Source organism: Diabrotica virgifera, chromosome 9 (genome assembly GCF_917563875.1).
Source record: "Diabrotica virgifera virgifera chromosome 9, PGI_DIABVI_V3a".
Lineage (NCBI taxonomy): Eukaryota > Metazoa > Arthropoda > Insecta > Coleoptera > Chrysomelidae > Diabrotica > Diabrotica virgifera.
In genome coordinates, this window is record NC_065451.1 from 127,115,343 (window position 1) to 127,136,245 (window position 20,903).

Here is a 20,903-nt window from a genome sequence, read left to right on the forward strand (position 1 = left end):
GGTGAACCTTCATCGATTTTCACGAAAATTGGTCAGTGGTTAGAGGATACGTCAAGAAACAAAGGTGACATGGTACCACCTTGCGCCTTTACCCTGAGGGTGGATACCGCCCCTTCTCGGGGGTGAAAATTATTTTATAAAAAATAAATGCACAAATCAATAAAAGAACAAATTAAAAGCAAAATTTATTATATAAAGCTAATAAAATAAGTCAATACTTTTTAAGTTATTAAAGATCAAAGATTTTAATTATTTGTGAAAAAAATGCATGTTTTGAAAAGGTTTTTTGTAAATCACTGAAAAACTTTAAGTTTTGACAAAAAAGTTAATAGTAGTTTAATTCGTATAGCTTATATTCTAAGAATAAACTCTTAAATCACGCGTCTTTCGATTATAGAGCTACAACCCCTTCGCAAGAAAACGACCCCATATTCCCGGCTTAAGAGAGAGTTGTTCTTAAAATAATTTAAATTAATTATTTGGCGACTACATATCGTTTAATAATTTATGAGCTTGCAAAATATACGCATCTCAATTATTGAATTGCCATTTTCTTTCTATAGTGCAGTCACTGAAGGTAAAAATCAACTAGTACCTTCCATTTCGGTAAATCTCCATTCATTTTCACGAAAATTGGTGAGCGGATTTTGATACTATCAACTTTTTCTGCATCTTATTTTTCATAGGTATTTCTAAGTACTTTGACAAGTATTTAGTACCTAAGTGTTATAAAATGCATCTCTTTCCCGTTATTTAAGCTTGAACCCTTAGATTTTAACAGTCGCGGAAAAAATATACATTTAATTACCAATAACTTACTTTAAATTAACATTAAAGGGTTTTTCAAGTAAGCAATTTATTATATTTTTTATTAGCTTCAATTTTAGTGATGAAAACTTTTTTGTAAAAATTTACAGTTTTTGAGTCATTTATGAAAAATCGCTCTAAAGCATGCATTTTCTTTCCAAAAATTAAAATATTTGATCTTTAATAACTCAAAAAGTATTGATTTATTTTAATCACATTATATAACAAATTTTGCTTACAATTTGTCCCTCTCTCGATTTGTGGGGTTATTTTTAATAAAGTAATTTTCACTCCCGAGAAGGGGTGACATATACCCCAGGCTAAAACCCCAAGTTGTTATTGTCAATTCGTGAAAATAAATTGAGATTTACCGAAATCGAAGGTACTATTTGATTTTTACCTTCAGTGACTGCACTATAGAAAGAAAATGGCAATTCAATAATTGAGATGCGTATATTTTGCAAGCTCATAAATTATTAAACGATATGTAGTCGCCAAATAATTAATTTAAATTATTTTAAGAACAACTCTCTCTTAAGCCGGGAATATGGGGTCGTTTTCTTGCGAAGGGGTTGTAGCTCTATAATCGAAAGACGCGTGATTTAAGAGTTTATTCTTAGAATATAAGCTATACGAATTAAACTACTATTAACTTTTTTGTAAAAACTTTAAGTTTTTCAGTGATTTACAAAAAACCTTTTCAAAACATGCATTTTTTTCACAAATAATTAAAATCTTTGATCTTTAATAACTTAAAAAGTATTGACTTATTTTATTAACTTTATATAATAAATTTTGCTTTTAATTTGTTCTTTTATTGATTTGTGCATTTATTTTTTATAAAATAATTTTCACCCCCGAGAAGGGGCGGTATCCACCCTCAGGGTAAAGGCGCAAGGTGGTACCATGTCACCTTTGTTTCTTGACGTATCCTCTAACTACTGACCAATTTTCGTGAAAATCGATGAAGGTTCACCGAAATTGAAGGTAATCGTTGATTTTTACCTTCAGTGACTGCACTATACAAAATAAATTGCAATCTACTGATCTAAATGCGCGTAATTTGGAAGCTTATAAATTATTAAATGATATGTAGTCGCCAAATAATTAGTTTAATGCATTTTAAATACAACTTTCTATTAAGCCGGGAAGATAGGGTGGTTTTCTTGCAAAGGGGTTGTAGCTCAATAATCGAAATGCTCTTGATTTAATAGGTTATTCTTAGAGTATATAAGCTATATGAATTATATCCGCAATACGATATATTTTAAGTTTTCTCAGCATCTTTCTCTTAAGTTAAATCAATTAAAGGGTTGTTTGGGGGTGAAGGGGATGAGCTCAAAAATCGAAACTATATAATTTCAAGAGCTCATAAATAGCTCGTAATTCTGCCGCAAAAACCGATTCAATATTCCTATTTTTAAGTAGTGGGGGAAGGGGCTGACTCAGCCCCCCCCCCCCCATTAGGGTATTAAATTCCTGCTCAGTGGAACGAGCTCAAAATTTTTAGTTTGCGGAATATGAGAGCTCATAAATAGCTCATAAATCAGGGCTATTTGTTTTTTAATTTTTGCAAGTGGGGGGCCAGCTCAACACGGGTAAACTTTTCTGTCAAATTATGTCAATCTTTGATACTGCTTGGCATTTGAAATATATTGTTTTCATCTCTTATTCACATGAAAAGTGCTTTAGATTTACTTATAGAATCTTTTTATCGATACATTCCAATTTCTAATTTTATAATATTCATAAATTTACTTTTTTCCGGTCGCTATGGCCGAGACGGCAAGCAACGTGTTAGAAAAGTGGAACGACGCCCGATGATAAGTATTTCGCAGAGATCAGAAAAAAAACCTCATTGAATAGCATAAACTATCCATTTTTCTGACCGATGTTTCTCTAGTTTAGACATCATTTCACTTTATTTGTCATTATTAAATGTTGATACGTCCACAATAAATTAGAAAAAATCATTTAGGCAAACATCAAAAATTCGTAGGATAAGTATTATATAATTACAATTAGCGTCTCTTCGCAAAGACAATAACGTCGACTTTGCTAAGTAACAAAACTCAACATACACAATACACATTACACTATAATCTGATTGCGACTGGCTGAATAATTAATATCTATGTGATAAAAAAAATCGGAGATCCAAAAATTTTTGTCCAAGTGATTTGACATGGAATGTACCGTATACATCTATTAATATGTTGTGCGCGCTAATAATTTCTAATAATCAATAACTTTTTAGGCATGAAAACAAACAATCGAAATTAAATCTGGTGGACTTGGCCGGGAGTGAGCGGCCAAGCAAGATCGGTGGCGCCACATCTAAAACTTTTATGTAAGGCGCAAACATCAATAAATCCCTTCTAGCACTCGGAAATGTAATAAGTAACCTGAAGGAGGGAAAATCACAGCATGCCCCTTATAGGGATAGTAAATTGACGAGGCTATTAAAGGGTATTTGTGTTTATCTTTCATTTATAAACCTTTAGCCCAGTAAATGAACGGGAAATACGGCGATACCGTGTAATTTTCAGGGGCAACTCCGAATTGCATGAAAATTTGGATATAGGTTCTACTTACCCTCCACTTCAAAGTTGAAATTGTGCCGTTGGTTGCTTTTACTTGGGGGGTGACAGTCACCCCTTCTCGGGGGTGAAAAAACATATATTCAAGATAAGACCGGAAATGGATAAATTGACTGATTTTAAGCAACTTTTGTTCTATAGAGTTGTTTATGTAAGTCAATACTTTTCGAGATATTTTCGATTGAAAATGTTTATTTTTCGACAAAAAAACTACGTTTTCAGACGGTTTTTCGCAAATAACTCAAAAAGTGAATACTTGATCGAAAAAAATATCCTTATCAAAAGTGTAGCTTATAAAAAACTGAACAAAAATGTGTATCAGTAAAGTCTATCAATCGAGTAAAAACAAAGTTGTAGCTCATGAAAAATACGTTCTTGTGCGTCTAATTCCAAATCGAATATTTCAAGGTGAAATCACCGAAAAATTAAGCAATTTCGGGAAAATCTTATTTAAAATTTTTTAAAGTGTTTATAAAAAGCTTTATTAGAATTGTTCATAAAAGTTTCTAGCATTAAACATAAGCGAGTTACGCTCAAAATAAAGTTGGCCCTCTTTTTTTTTGTAAAAAAAATCATGCAAATCTCCCCGTGTTTAGCTCCTCAAATGATATTAATCGCTACCGCTTTACAAACAATATACTTACTTATCTATTTTTTATATGATCTGCCAGTCTCGCCGGTTTAAAGTGCTTATTTTTGAAAGCGTTATAGTTAAAAAAGCTTGAACGGGTCACTAATCACGAGTGTATGCAAATTTTGAACAGCCATATCTTAACCAATTTTTGTCTTGCGGAAAAACAAAATGAAACTAGCATATTTATAATAACAAAACCTATATTTTTTTACTCTTTAAGATTTTTCTTATCACTAATACTTTTAAGTTATTTTGAAAAAAGAAATTTTTCAAAAATTTTTAGAAAATTTTGTTTTACTATAAAACCAAATTTATTCAAAACTAAGCACTTCAAGCCAATCAAACTTACAGATCATATAAACAATATACAAACAGTTAAAATAAATGGTAAAGCGGTAACGATTAATTTTATTTAGGGTGCTAAATAGAGGGAGGTTTTCACAATTTTTTTTACCAAAAAAAGGGGCCAACTTTTTTTCAGTGTAACTCGCTTATTTTTGGTGCTAGAAACTTTTGTAAAAAACAAATATAAATCTTTTGTTAGGTACTTTAAAAATGTTAATAAGCTTTTTCCGAAAAGTGCTTAATTTTTCGGTGATTTCGCGTTGACTTATTCGATTTGGAATTAGACGAATAAGAACGTATTTTTCATGAGCTACAACTTTGCTTTTTCTCAATTTATATACTTTACTGATACAACATTTTTTTTTTGTTTTTTTATAAGCTACACTTTTGCTTAGAATATTTTTTTCCATAAAATATTTACTTTTTGAGTTATTTGCGAAAAACGGTCTGAAAACGTAGTTTTTTTGTCGAAAAATCAACATTGTCAATTGCGAATAACGCGAAAAGTATTGACTTACGTAAAAAACTTTATAGAACTAAAGTTGCTTATAATCGGTCAATTTATCCATTTCCGGGCTTGTTTTAAACAAGCGTTTTTCACCCCCTGAGAAGAGGTGACTGTCACCTCCCAAGTAAAAGCAACCAATGGGACAAATTCAACGTTGAAGTGGAGGGTAAGTAGAACCTAAATCCAAATTTTCATGCAATTCGAAGTTGCCCCTGAAAATTACACTCCAAAACGGTCATTTATTGGCCTACTTATGAACTTATGATGATTTATCTATACTTTATTTCACGGTAAGTTGGATAATTTGTAAAATCGCGGATAAGATGGATAATCATAGACAAAATTTTGAATTGAGACGCCAAGAATTATCGCCAATCCTGGAGTGAATATTCAATGCAGAGAGCTATAGCAGCAGTTCGAAAAAAGGAAATGGGTTGGTTACTGGTATCAAAAACATTTGGTGTTCCACAAGCAACTCTACGGAGGCACGTATTGTACAATAATAAAACTTTCGTCCAATTCGAAAGGTCTTGGATGCTGGAAACCAACCTTTTCTTGTGATGTAGAAAGACAATTAGTGCTGCACTTGAAATTCCTTGAACCTCGTTTGTTTGGGTTGACGCGCGCATTGGTCCAAGAACTAGCTTTTCAGTTTGCCGAGAAAAACAACTTTGCTCATAAATTTAACCCACAAAAACAAAAGGCTGGACAAGAATGGATGGAAGGATTTCTAAGACGAAATAAAGATATATCTTTACGGAAACCTAAACCTAATTCAGCAGCCCGGGCTCAGGCGTTTAATCGGCCTCAAGTCCAAAAGTTTTTTCAGTTATATGAAAAACTTCTGGAGTCTGTAGACTAGAAACCACATAGAATATATAATGCTGATGAATCGGGCCTTTCTACTGTTCAAAAACCACAGAAAATTTTGGCTACTACTGGTAGAAAACAGGTTGGCGTTATAACTAGCGCAGAGCGTGCAATAAACACCACTATTGTTTGTTGCGTTAATGCTATTGAATATATAAGAATAAAAGGCATATATCGAGCGAGCACCTAGTTTTATTAATTCTGGCATAAGTATACTTTCGCTAACTTAACATCATCAGGGGCATCTGAAATAAGCCAAAAAACGCCATTGTAGCAAGAAGTAGGTGGAAAAACGTTGACAAAAAATCGAAGTTGATGTTAAACAAAAAATTACAATAACGTAGACTTACTTCGTCAAATTAGGAAGATGTCCCAGCAAAATGCAACATTGGCAAGAAAGAAATTTTTAAAATTTGCAACTAATAAAAATCATACAACACACACTGGACAAACAGATCAAAATTAATTAAAATTATGCCGGGTGGTGCATCTTCAAGTAAAAATGTAAGAACAATAAATGACAGTAATGACAGTTCCTTATTTTGGCGGTAGTGTTCAAGTAAGTGATAAGTGACAAATGACAACTGATGTGACTTTGACAAATATTGTGTACAGTCACTACATAGTGGGCTGCATATTACAAGAATTTAATGTCAATTGAACACTGAACCCAAGTAGAACGAAACAGTAGCACAATGTAAGCCAGAGAATGAAATTAGGAGTGATTAAAAATATAAATTTAATGATGGTTAGATTGTGTAATCCAGTTCACAAATTCAAACTTGTCATAAAAATAAATTTAGTTGTTAATTGGTGACAAATAATGTAGTTGACATGGAATGGATGTGAGAACTGGATAGAAGACATGTTATATGGTTGGTTGTATACTCTCAATGATTCCTATTAAGTATCAAATGTATTATACATATAAAGAAGGACATTAATCTATGAATTTGAGTTAAAGAATACTTAAAAATTAAAATTAGAAATTACTGAAATATGACATATTGTTGTACCACTGCTTAGTCAAACCTAAATTCAATGAGCAAAAAAAATCAAAGTGTCAGGCGTTATCTAATATCAAATGACAAACAGCGAGGGCTACGAAAATATGTTGTGTGAGTGAAATATTTAAATTTCAAAGAGGATAATATGAAGTTTATGCCAGCAGTAAATAAGTTACATGGTGCCGAAAACCAAATCAGAAACCAAACCGAATACGTTAAGAAAAACATATAAAAAGTGTAATGGAATTCAAAGCAGCAATAAACGCAATGCAAATGTCAGGTAACTTGTATGAAAACTGGAAATTCTTCATACAAAGATTTAAAAACTATGTACAAGCAACATAATTATACCCTATTCCACGAACATACGACTATTGTGGATTATCTTGACAACGAATATTTTACTGTGAAAATTATGAAGAACGAAAGTAAATTGCAAAATACATTGTTGTTTATTGGAACAACTATTACAGCCATTTACTTTCGCACTTCTTATGTTGCACACTAACATATTCGTTGTCGCGATAATCCGAGACAGACGTATATTCGTGGAATAGCCCATAACAAAGAAACCTGAAATAACCCAATTCGCACAACTATTACAGTTAATATGGGACAAAGGGTTCAAAATCTATAACACGTTCAAGTTCTCAACAGAAGAAAAAGACAAGTTAGAACTATTAATCAAAAAATTTGAAGCACACTTCAAACCCAGAAGCAATGTATCAAACGTAAGGTATTGCCTGTTTACCAGAAAACAAGGTGAGTCAGTAGACAAATTTATAACAGATATTATATTATAAACAAGGCAAAAAATTGTGAGCTAGAGAATTTGGAGGACAGTCTGATTAAGACTTGCATAATTTGTGAGGTAACAGATGAAACGATGAGACAGACTGTTAGAAGAAGATGAGATGAGCTTGGAAAAATCAATCAAAAAAGTATAGTTCAGAGAAATAAGGAAAAAAATATCCTGATGGTGACACAACCCCCTCCAGGCCGAAACCAAATTTCTTTAATAGTTATGGACATCTATAATGGAACCTATATGTTTCCTGCAGCAGATTTTGATTATATACATAGTTATAAACAAATAAAGATCAAAAAACGGTAAATTTTCGCTTTTTTCGTCTATTGCCAAAAAGTTAAGCATTTTAAACAAATTTGAGAGTAAGAAACTCATAAATCGTATAAAAAACTTCAATATGGCGTTCTCTGAATATGTATATCCTTATTGGTTGCTTAGAAAATTACAAAATAATTCATAAATTTTGAGTTTTTATAAATATTCATAACTTATATGTAAAAATTAACTTAGAACCTTCTTATTAAACGGAATGCTGAGACTTTTGGTGCTTAAAGACGGGTCTCCACCAAAGGAAAATTGGCAACTTTCGTGTTGTCAACATGCGTTGGTGACAAAAGTTTCCGAAATATGTTCATGTTGCCAACAAAAATTGCAAACAAATGTTGAAAACCTTGTTTCTCTTTTTGGCGGTAACATCAAAGGAATGCGCGTGTTGTCGACATTTTAACGGCTTTGTGGGGACGGTCGCTCAGTTGGAAACATAAGTTGTAAACAGAAACATGTCTGTAGTAATAACGTGGACAAATGAACTTATTGATACCTTAATTGATTTATATCACACCCAAAGTGTACTATTGAATCCAAAATACGTAAATTATAAAAATAAAAATAAGAAAAAGGATGCCTGGAAAACCATCAGTGATGTGATGGGGCTACACGAACTTGAAATACAAAGGAAAATAAAAAATTTGACGGCACAGTTTTTAAGAGAGAAGAAGAAATTAAAAGAAGAAAATAAATCGGGTTCAGCTACTTCTGATACCACAAAGTGGTTTGCGTACCAACGACTTCTATTTTTATCAGACAAAAATGAACCTAAGTTATGCCTTGAAAAGGGATTAAATGAAAAACATGTAAGTATGCAACAATATTGTATTTATTTTACGATTTATAAGCTATGAATAACTACGATTGAAACGAGGATCATAACGTATCATATTCTAGTAATTTAGCAGTTAGTAGAAAGTTAGTTAACTTCTAACTTAAAAAAAATAAAATAACTTCATAAAATTAATATTATTAATGCATTAATTAATTTTCTTGCTGTTTGTTTCGTTACTTTATATAATTTGTTAATAGTCATTTTGCCAAGGAATGTTCCCTTGTTCGGTCATAAAAAACTCTGCAAATTCTTGTCTCGCATCTTTCGCAGCACTACTTGATTTCCGAGCTCTCTTATCGAAACTATGGAATGGCATATTGTTTTGCATCTCGTTCCTCCAAGCTCCAGAAATAATATTACCACTGTCTTTGTCTTCAGAATCGAAAGTTCCAGGTGGAGTGTAGGTGGTCCTTGATTTTTTTTTTCTTAAATAATTATGTAAACAAATACAAGCAGTCACAATTGTCTCCGCTTTCGTTGGTTCAAGTAACATTATTTTTCTGAAAACTCGAAATCGTGCAGATAATATTCCGAACACATTCTCTGATACCCTTCGCGCTCTTGATAGTCTATAATTAAATATTCTTCCCTGTGATCCTTTTTCTTGGGTACCTGGATAAGGTTTCATCAAATTTGGTGACAATGGAAAAGCATCGTCACCCAGAAAAACATAAGGAACAGCCATGGCTCTACCAGGAAGCATTTCATTATTAGGTAGATTAAGTTTACATTCGGACAACATTCTTTTGAACTGGGTATTTTCGTAAACACCACCATCCGATATGCGTCCCTGGCAGCCAACATTCATATACAACACTTCGTAATTTGCATTAGCAACAATAAAAAGCACAATGCTAAAAAACGATTTGTAATTAAAGTAATCGCTTCCACTGTGTTCTGGTGATTGAATCATAATATGTTTTCCGTCCATAACTCCTGTACATTGTGGAAAATTCCATAGATTATTAAACTGTGTTGCCACTACTTTCCACTCTTCAGCAGTTCCAGGCATCTATAAAAAAAATATATTTTTAGGATTCTGGGTCGGAAGAAGTTGAGGCAGAAATCTCCCAAAATCAAAATCTGTTACCAAATGAGGGAAATACAAGTAATACAATAGTCCCACCATCATCGGATTCAGAACCACCGAATTCACAACCAGGTCCGTCGACAGCGCCTTGTATTGGGAAAAAAACTAAATGTTCAAAAAGGAAGGTTTCAACTGGTGACCAAAGGCAAGAGGAAGCTTACAACGTATTGAAAGAACTTCAAGCTAAGAAAAATCGCCATAAATACAGTGCCTTTGGGGAGCATGTTGCAATGAAAATGGAAGCTTTAAAATCAAGTTATGCTCAAAATGTGGTGGAGCATGAAATATCAAATATTTTGTTTCAAGCAAGTATCGGAAAATATGACTATCCTGCTACTGGACATTCTGGACAAATGACTCCAATTTCAACACATTCATCAAGTTCCAGTTTTCCCATACATCCACCTCTTTCATCACCAGATGACACATCATCACTCACATCACACTACAATCAACTACTATCACCACAATATGTATCATCCCCTTCACCACAATACATACCACAAGTGACAGAATCTCAAACAGTACCTGAACTACGCTCGCCACAATATGCATTACCATCTTCATCACAATACATCCCACAACAAACACAGGATATACCACTCACAGATTCACAAACAGAACAGGAAACAAGTTTGGCTGCATCTAGTATTCTGCTGGAAGCTATAAATACTGCTAATATATTAGACTAATAATGTGTACCCCATGATGTTTCATATGATTTGCATTAAAATAGTTTCTTAAATAAAAACTTTCTAAATGCGTTTTCAGTTATTTTTGGAAACGAATCGAACCTGACCCCAGGGAACAAAAATTGAATATTTTACCAAACTTACTCTGCTAAAGAAACCGTCAAAAATATTTATAATAATAGAATACACTTACTTTTATTTGATCGCCAAGAACTTCACATATTGCTATACATACTTCTGGTACAATTTTTGAAATCGCTTGCTTTGAAATCCTAAATAAATGCATTAATGAAGTGTAGGAATTTCCGGTAGCCAAAAATCTTAAAGTAATTAGTAGGCGTTCGGTAGGTGTGATGGCTTTTCTAAAATTAGTGTCATTTTTTGTAATTTTTGGTCCAACAAGATTGAGCAACCACTCAAAATCGGAATCAGTCATACGGAGAAAGTTTCTTATTTGTCCGTCTTCAATACGTCCTGCTAACAAATCATCTTTTCTCAAAGCATTTATTAACTCAATTCCTCCATGTGTGTTTCTTCCTATGAGGCTTGGTCGTACCCAATATTTATGTTTTCGTTTCTTTTTTTTTTACTCAAAATAATAAATGATGCAGCTGCTAAGATAATATCGTCATCAATCGACCCCATTTTGTCAACACAATAGTCTTGATGGAGACTGCCAGTTGCCAACTAACATGTTTCCTAAATTATTGTTGACAACTTTATGTTTAGATGTGGACAACGATAAAAAACAAAAGTTGGTGACTTCGGAAGAGTTGCAAACACAAAAGTTGCCAACTTTTCAGTGGATACGCGCCTTAATACCCTAAATTTCAAAGCAATCGGTCAAATAGTTTAAAAGTTATTTAATTTGTTTATCCAAAATTAATTTTTTTTTTGCAACACTATAAATCAGAAAATCATGAAGTTACAGTAATACTTTAGATAGTTTAAGAAAGAAGATCTACACTATTAATTTAATTAAAAAACAAGGACAAGACATAATTATAAATATTGCAAAATTATTTTGCAAGAACATGTGAATTAAAAAAGGGGGCTAACTTCGTCCCTAATTGTCCTAGAACAATTGTTTTTCTTTCTAAATGTATATAAAGATTCAGTCTTTCTAAATATGAAAAAATAATGTTTCTAAATCGACATGTTTTTGCAAAATAATTTTACACAGTTTAAAATTACTTTTTGTCATTTTTTTTTAATTAGGTTAATAGTATAAATGTTCCTCTTTCATAAACTGTCACACCAAACATTATAGCACCAAAAGAACTGAAACAAGTGGGAAAAGTAACAAGTGCAGAACGAGGTACATTAGTAACAATGTGTATAGTGATTTGTGCCAAAGGAAATTGCTGTCCTTATTTTATATTTCCTCGTCAAAATTATAAATCCCACATGTTAGATGGAGCACCTGTTGGATCTCAAGGGGCTGCATTCAAAACTGGTTGGATGACGACCGATAATTTTCTTAAACATTTAGTGGACGTTACACGATGTAGTAAAGAAAAAAATATATTACTAATTATGGACAATCATGAAACCCACTGTGATTATAAAATTTTGAAATACTCCAAAGACAATGGTATAGTATTACTAACAATACCACCTCACTGCAGCCATAAACTTCAGCACCTTGACGTGGGATGTCTAGGTCCATTCAATACTTTTTATAACAAAGAGACTGATAATTGGATGATCAATCATCCAGGTGTTCCTGTCACTATTGATGATGTTGCTGGTATTGTGGGTAAAATACTATCAAAAGCTGTTACCCCTACTAATATTCTATCGTCATTTAGAAAAACTGGAATACCTGTAGATTCTGAAGTTTTCAAAGAGGAGGATGTTACTATGTTACCTATGTTACAGATAGACCATTTGAAGCTAATATACAGACCGATGACAATAATGAAAAGCCACAAAATTATTCAGAGCCAGAACCTTCCACTAGTAATCAAGGTGTAAATAAAACAGATGAATTTTTTCGCCAGAGCAGGTTAAACCTTATCCAAACGCAGAGCAGAGAAAAAATATCAGGAAGGGCCGGCCTAAACTTAAATCCACAGTTCTTACTAGTTCGCCTTTTATGGATGAGAAAAAGAGAAGTGAGGAGAGAATTCAGAAAGAAAAAGAAAAACAATTAGAACACCATGTATATTAATCAATGATTATACTAAACACAGGTTCCTCTTTCTAATGGTATATAGATGTTCTACAACTAGGAGGCAGTTTTTGCGTAATTTACAATTTTCTTAAACGGTACATCGATTTTAAAAATATTTATAGTCACTCTCGATTTTTAAACCCATCATCTTGGCATAGTTGTTATAGAGTGTATGTAGTTGTAAATAAATATGTAGGTATATTTTTATTTGCTGATTTGTAAAATAAATTTTTTCGTTATTGAAAATAACTAAATACATAACGAAACATATAGAATCTTAATAAAAAAAATACATAAATAATACAAAATGAACCACAACTTAGTATAAGTAAAAAAAATTATCAGTTATGTAATACATGTTCAAAATGTTTATACAACAAGCGATTTTAAATGATTTGTTTACATTATTTAACATAGCTGGTGTTATAGACGCAAAAGCATTCGAAATTCTTAATTTCATAAAAATATCATCTGAAGTAGTAGAGTAGGAAGTGTAGCATTTACAATATTTTTAATATAACCCCATTTAAAAAAATTCATCTTGGTCAATCCTGGTGACCTAGGTGGCCAAATATAGGTATGGACCGAATCTATCTATCCATTTATTTCTAAATTTTGGAACTCTGGAAGCTGGAACTCTGTCGTCCAATTGGAGCCACATGTTTGTTCGCACGCTAAGTGGAAGGTTTTAAGATGGATCCAAAAAACTTGTTTTAAGAAATTTAAAAAAGTTGCTCCATTCAGATTTTCGTCAAAAAAATATGGGTAGATAACGTATTCGCTCAGAATACTGCCCCAAACATTAACACTTCATCGATGTTGGCGATCAACGGTAAAATGTTTGTTTACTGTATCATAATAAAATGAAAGCTGTCTATTAAATAGACGATTATTATGAAAAGTAGGTAGATTCGTCTGTACACAATACATTCTTTAAAAAAATCAGGATCTTCTCCAAATTCTAAAGTCTATAAACGAAAAGTTAAACGTTCCTGTTCTGTCTAATGCTGGTGTAGTTGAGTTTTATACGGATGATAGTGGTTTTTCTTATGTATTCTACATACACTCGTTTGACTGATTTCCAATTGACTCAAAATTTTTCACGTACATACTAGTATTTGGGTTTTTCGTAACAGAAAGCAGGATATCAAGTTCGTTGACGTCATCAAAAATAAATGGTTTATTTTTATTTAACTTTTCGTGCCTATGCAACATTACCAGTAGCACGGAATCTATCGAGAAATCTATCAAAAACGTCCTTTTTGGGTGTCTTCTATCAGGATACTACTAAGAGATAATTTTAAAAATATTCCCCAATGCAAAGTAGCATGTCTACTCTTTCATAGATAGCGTGATTATTCATTTTTAGGAACAATTAAATTTGAATGTAAAAGTCATTTTTAAGTAAAAAAAATTGAATATCATACACGGATGTTTATAGTTTTGATAATTACCAGACCGTAATGTTATAAACTGACAATGTCATACAATGACATTAATTAACTATATCTTTTGTTTTAAAATCGATTTACAGATTAAGAATTTAAATAATTGTAAATTACGCAAAAACTATGACACCTAGGTATAGGACATCCATATACCATTCGAAAGAGGTAAATTTTAGTATAATTATTTATTAATATACATAGTGTTCTATTTAAAATAAGCATCATATGGCACATTGAATACTCCAAAAATGAAACTGTAAATTTTGAACACCCTGTAGACAAATGTGTAATAATTAATCATGGAATACATTCAACCAATATCCAACTATTTAAATGTAAAAGTAATGTTTTTATAATTTCTTAAATACCTTGAGAATAAGCCTTCTTTTAAAACTTTACATTTTAAGAAAAGTCAACATAACTCAGAACACTCTGTACATAGGTATAGGGAAGCCTTATGAAACTATACCTTATTTTTTGCGGACAATTAAAAATGCAATAAAATACGTTCCATAAGAAAAATAGTTCGAAATAGTTCCATAAGAAAAAATATAACTTTGATACGCCGCCATTTATTGGGACACCCTGTATATTTCAAAATAATTTTAAAATATAGTGTTTGAATTTACTCAACTATTTGATCTGGCAACAACGCTCATACCCCTGTCCCCTTGTAACGCCAACACTTGACTTGTTTTGGCCAACTTTTGAACTTACGATAGCCCTGCACGCTAAAACCTCGCTATCTTACACCTTCAATCGTCGACCGAAGCGGTCGACTTTCAGAGCACACACGACGTCAAACTGTAAGTTGTACGTTTTCATCACCACAGAGCAAATAAATGGTTCAAAACATTATTAACATTGACATGTACCATTCGAATAATGTTTTGATAATAATACATTCATATTAAAATACTAGAAGTGTCTGACTCATTAAACAATAAATTTTAACCAGTACCCATAGAAATACAACCACTTTCGAAGGAATCACACATCATCTGAGAAAACATACAGTCGTTTTCTGTACCCTGGCGCAAGAAATACGCCACACTGTGGACGACTAGAAGCCCTTTCGTTCATTGGTCCTTCTCACCGATGCAAAAATCAGGGTTTATAATAATTAATAATAGCCCTGCACTGCCAATATTGTAAAATATCATAATCTACACCACGTGTCGTCTAGCCGGCGGCCCGCCGACAGCGATTCAAAACCAGTCGGCTTTTGAAACTTGAACCACTACCTTTTTTTTTTTTTTTTTAATGCTCCACTCGGAGTAACATTACAATCTGTTCACTATTGGAACAATGAGTAACTTAATTCTAACCTAACTACATTTTTTTAAGCTAAAGTCTTACTCATCAGTATTTCTTTAGGTTATATTAGCATATCGCCTATTTACACTACAATTAACGTGTACACTACCGCACGATGCGCACTACACTATCTCATATGGTTTAGTACCGCACTATGCGCACTACACTAGCTCATATGGTTTGATTCTTTTAAGACGTCTGGTCTGGTTCGTGTTGTCAAGTAGCTGGAGGGCCTCAACATTCACGTGACGATGGAGCCTATCTTCGTGGTTCCGGGCAAATCTAGATATAGTCTGTCTAACGGTGTCGATCCCCAGATCATTGTGGATGATACTGTTTCTAATATACCAGGGGGCATCTACGATGTTCCTTAGTACCTTGTTTTGGAAGCGTTGAATTATTTGTATATTACTTTCGCTGGCACACCCCCATAGTTGTATGCCATAGCTCCAGACAGGCTTGAGGATTTGATTGTAGAGTAGCAACTTATTATGGATTGATAATTTGGAGTCACGTCCAAGCAGCCAATACATTTTTTTATATCTGATTCCAAGCTCTTGTCTTTTCTTTTTAATATGTGCTTTCCACCTAAGTCTTGCATCAAGAGTGATACCCAGATATTTTGCAGTATTCTCATATGGAATCTGGATATAATTTATTCTGATTGGTATGTATTGCCTCCTTTTATTGGTAAAATCAATATGTATGGATTTGGTTTCATTCAACTTGATTCTCCATGCTTTAGTCCATTTATATATCTGATTTATGGAGTTCTGTAAGTTATGTACCGCTTCTTCATGATTATTTCCAACTGAGATAATTGCTGTGTCATCTGCAAATGTAGCAATAGTATCTTGACGTAGTTGAGGGATATCTCTGGTGTATAAAATGTACAGAACTGGTCCAAGGACACTTCCTTGTGGAACACCAGCTCTAATCTGTCTCAAATCAGAGTATGCTTCCTCCTGCTTTACTCTGAAGCATCTGTCTGATATGTATGATTCTAAGAGTTGGGCGAACTGTTCTGGTAGGTGATAGCGCAGTTTATGTATTAATCCTTTGTGCCACACCTTGTCGAATGCTTGGGCCACATCCAGGAAGACAGTGGTGCAAACTTTCTTTTCTTCCAGTGCCATTTCTATGATGTCAGTGATCCTATGCACTTGCTCAATAGTAGAATGGCTCTCTCTAAAACCAAATTGGTGGGATGGGATTAGCTGTCTCTCTTCAATTATTGGCTTTAGCCTTTTTAGGAGCATTTTTTCATAGAGTTTTGCTATCACCGGGATGAATGATATTGGTCTGTACGACGTTACTTGGTGAGGTTGTTTTCCAGGTTTAGTTATCATTATCACCTCTGCCACTTTCCACAACTTCGGAACATATTTAAGTCTATATGAAGCGTTGAAAAGGTGGGTTAGTTTTATAATGGTTTTTTTCGGCAGCTGCTTTAAAATCTCACCAGTAATAAGATCAAAGCCAGGCGCTTTTTTCGGATTCAAATTGTGCTTTATTTCTGTCTCTAATTCATTAGGAGTAACAGGGTTGATTTTTATGTTTTCATCCTTTAGTTCAATTGGTTCTTCAAGATCTTCTCCATCATGTGGTTTGAATGTATTTTCTAAATGATCTGCAAATATTGTAGCTTTTTGTTCATTGCTACGAGCCCAGGTACCATTGCTATTCCTAATAGGAGGATTTTGTATAATTGGTCTTTTAAACCGTTTAGCTGCTTTCCACAGAGAGTAGTCTGTCGTTTTATCAGCGCTTAGTTCACTGAGGTACTCCCCTATGGACTCTTGCTGTATGCGTTTGATTTCTCGCTTTAATTTTTGTGTGGCATTGTTTAAAACAGTTTTATCTGCAGGATTTCTAGTCATGTGCCAGTTTCGTCGTAGTTTTCTCTTTTCGGCTATCATATCCCTTATTTCTTTAGGATAATTGTTGCCTTTAGTTCTTTGGATAATAGTTGGTGAATTATCCCAAGCTGCTTGCTGGATCTTATTCGTAATTTTTTCTACAGCTTCATCTAATTCCTTGGGGGTTTTTAATGAGCCAGAGAGATCAGTTCTCCTTTCTAATTGTAATTGGAAACTAGTCCAGTCTGTACACTTATTTGTTAATCGTGGTGGATTTTCTTTCTGTATGAGAGTGTCACTGAGAGTAAGAAGAATTGGAGAATGATCCGAATTCATGTCCAATGCTTCTTCCACGTGTACAAAATTAGACGCAAGGCCTTTTATGATAAAAAAATCTATTAAATCAGGTATCTTGTTTGGGTCCGTTGGCCAATAGGTTGGGGTGCCTGTGCTCAGAACATCACACTTTAAGTGTTTGGTTGCTTTGAGTAGCTCTTTACCTTTATTTGTGGTTAATCTGGAACCCCAATGGACATGTTTTGCATTAAAATCGCCTCCTATAATGAACCTTTTACCGTAATTCATCAAGAAGTTGGTATAATTTTCTTCTTTTAATGCATGTCGAGGAGGACAGTACAACGCTACTATGATAACGTTATAATCTCTCATGGTTACGTTGACAGCTGTGGCTTGAATCTCTGCTGTTTGGTATCCAGTGTCTTGATAATGTCTAATGGTTTCTTTTATAATAACCGCACTACCCCCTTTTGCTGCATTATCTGGGTGTATCGTTTGGTATATTTTGTAGCCACGGAATCTGATATATGATTCTCTAGTAAAATGTGTTTCGGATATAAGGCACACATCTATTTTTTCAAGGTCAAAGACTATTTGCAATTCCTGTTGGTGGTTTTGGAGTCCATTGGCGTTCCATTGCATAATGCGCAGTTGCTTAGCCATTTTTGTTTTTTGGTATCGCTCCTTGGGCGCGTTTTTCTAAATTAAGGATTCTGTTATCCATTTGATTTAGTCTGTCTAGTATTTGCTGCAATAGTATTTCAGTAGCTGCAGATTCTTTTTGTGTCGATTTTTCATTACAATTATTTTTGTTTTTTGCAATCTCGCTATATGTTTTCTTTTGTGTTTTTTCTTCACGCTGTTGTTCTACCCGTGGAATGGCATTTCGTTGTGGATGCCGAGATGGGTTAGGTTTTTTGGTTTGCTTTTGTCGGAGTTTTTGTATCTCTTTTGCAACGACACATCCTCGATAATTAGCTGGATGTTCACCTCCGCAATGTACACATTTAGGTTTGTCATCCTTAGGTTTTTTACAATCTGCTGTTAGATGCTTGCTAGTGCATCTGACACATCTTGGTTCCTTAGCGCAGTATTTATGTGTATGACCATAAGCCTGGCACCGTTTACATTGTGGTACAAGTTTATTGGTTTTTAAAGAGACTACTTCCACCCTGCTACCCATGATGTCAGTAATTCCAAATATTTTATTAACATCTTCATCCTGCCTGAATGTTAGTAAAAACATATTTAAAGGTTCTTTGGTTCGGAATTTTAGCTTAGGAACAGCTTCCAAAAGTTTATATCCCCTTTTTCTTAAATCAGATACTATGCTTTCATACACGGATGTTTATAGTTTTGATAATTACCAGACCGTAATGTTATAAACTGACAATGTCATACAATGACATTAATTAACTATATCTTTTGTTTTAAAATCGATTTACAGATTAAGAATTTAAATAATTGTAAATTACGCAAAAACTATGACACCTAGGTATAGGACATCCATATACCATTCGAAAGAGGTAAATTTTAGTATAATTATTTATTAATATACATAGTGTTCTATTTAAAATAAGCATCATATGGCACATTGAATACTCCAAAAATGAAACTGTAAATTTTGAACACCCTGTAGACAAATGTGTAATAATTAATCATGGAATACATTTAACCAATATCCGACTATTTAAATGTAAAAGTAATGTTTTTATAATTTCTTAAATACCTTGAGAATAAGCCTTCTTTTAAAACTTTACATTTTAAGAAAAGTCAACATAACTCAGAACACTCTGTACATAGGTATAGGGAAGCCTTATGAAACTATACCTTATTTTTTGCGGACAATTAAAAATGCAATAAAATACAGGGTGTTCCATAAGAAAAAATATAACTTTGATACGCCGCCATTTATTGGGACACCCTGTATATTTCAAAATAATTTTAAAATATAGTGTTTGAATTTACTCAACCATTTGATCTGGCAACAACGCTCATACCCCTGTCCCCTTGTAACGCCAACACTTGACTTGTTTTGGCCAACTTTTGAACTTACGATAGCCCTGCACGCTAAAACCTCGCTATCTTACACCTTCAATCGTCGACCGAAGCGGTCGACTTTCAGAGCACACACGACTTCAAACTGTAAGTTGTACGTTTTCATCACCACAGAGCAAATAAATGGTTCAAAACATTGTTAACATTGACATGTACCATTCGAATAATGTTTTGATAATAATACATTCATATTAAAATACTAGAAGTGTCTGACTCATTAAACAATAAATTTTAACCAGTACCCATAGAAATACAACCACTTTCGAAGGAATCACACATCATCTGAGAAAACATACAGTCGTTTTCTGTACCCTGGCGCAAGAAATACGCCACACTGTGGACGACTAGAAGCCCTTTCGTTCATTGGTCCTTCTCACCGATGCAAAAATCAGGGTTTATAATAATTAATAATAGCCCTTCACTGCCAATATTGTAAAATATCATAATCTACACCACGTGTCGTCTAGCCGGCGGCCCGCCGACAGCGATTCAAAACCAGTCGGCTTTTGAAACTTGAACCACTACCTGGCGAAGGATTTCGACATACAGGGAAAATAAAAAGACATTTATTTTGCGTAAATAAAAAACTTATAATAATTAATTTAAAACTTGACAATTCATTGTAACAAGTAGTTTTAAGGATTACACAAACATTTATTTGCTCTTTGAACTCTTTAATATTTTGAATTATAACCAAATTTTCTATGAACCCTTTTTATTCAAATTTTCTAACTTTTCACTTTGAATCAAATTATGAAATTTTACTGAATAAATATTTTAAACATTTTTTACACAATCGTAAATACTACACTTACTTCACAGTGCCTCCATGTACTTTTAACCATTTTTTATAAATACTACATGCATTAACACGTTGAAAAATTTACATTTACTTTATTCTATTGAACTTGTGGTTTTTATTTTCTCTTTCAGGACGATTATTTTGTTTTTGTTTTCTCTTTCAGGGCGCTTTTTTGTTTTTGTTTTCTCTTTCAGGTCGCTTATTTTTAATTTTTATTACGCAGTGATTTTAAAGTGTTTTTGATTTAACTTTCATATCATACTTGCTTATATTAATTACTGTACTTGATTGATAATGGAGGCACTGAAGAAGCAGCGAGCAACGGCAAAGTCAGGCTTAACGCGGGCGTATAATTGGTGTGATAAGTTTTTGGCATCACAATTAACCGTAACAGAAATGGAGCTGAGAGAACAAGCTATAATT

General features: G+C 33.3%; 1 protein-coding gene across 1 annotated transcript; it reads right to left on the bottom strand.

The window, feature by feature from the left end:
• Positions 1 to 8,793: 8,793 nt before the first annotated feature.
• On the bottom strand, positions 8,794 to 20,523 carry LOC126891336 (uncharacterized). The gene is made up of 3 exons (XM_050660514.1): positions 20,494 to 20,523; positions 10,717 to 11,100; positions 8,794 to 9,753 (listed from the first exon to the last, which is right to left on the bottom strand). The coding sequence occupies exons 1-3, from the start codon at positions 20,521 to 20,523 to the stop codon at positions 8,932 to 8,934; spliced, it is 1,236 nt and encodes a 411-aa protein (XP_050516471.1). The 3' UTR covers positions 8,794 to 8,931.
• Between the last annotated feature and the right edge of the window lie 380 nt (positions 20,524 to 20,903).

Coding starts and splice junctions, on each gene's coding strand:
- LOC126891336 (XM_050660514.1), bottom strand. CDS start 20,523: ATGGTTAAAAGTACATGGAGGCACTGTGAA. Junction 11,101..20,493: donor GTACATGGAGGCACTGTGAA/GTAAGTGTAGTA, acceptor TAAAAAAAAAAG/AAACGAAAACATAAATATTG. Junction 9,754..10,716: donor TTCTTGGCGATCAAATAAAA/GTAAGTGTATTC, acceptor TTTTTTTTATAG/ATGCCTGGAACTGCTGAAGA.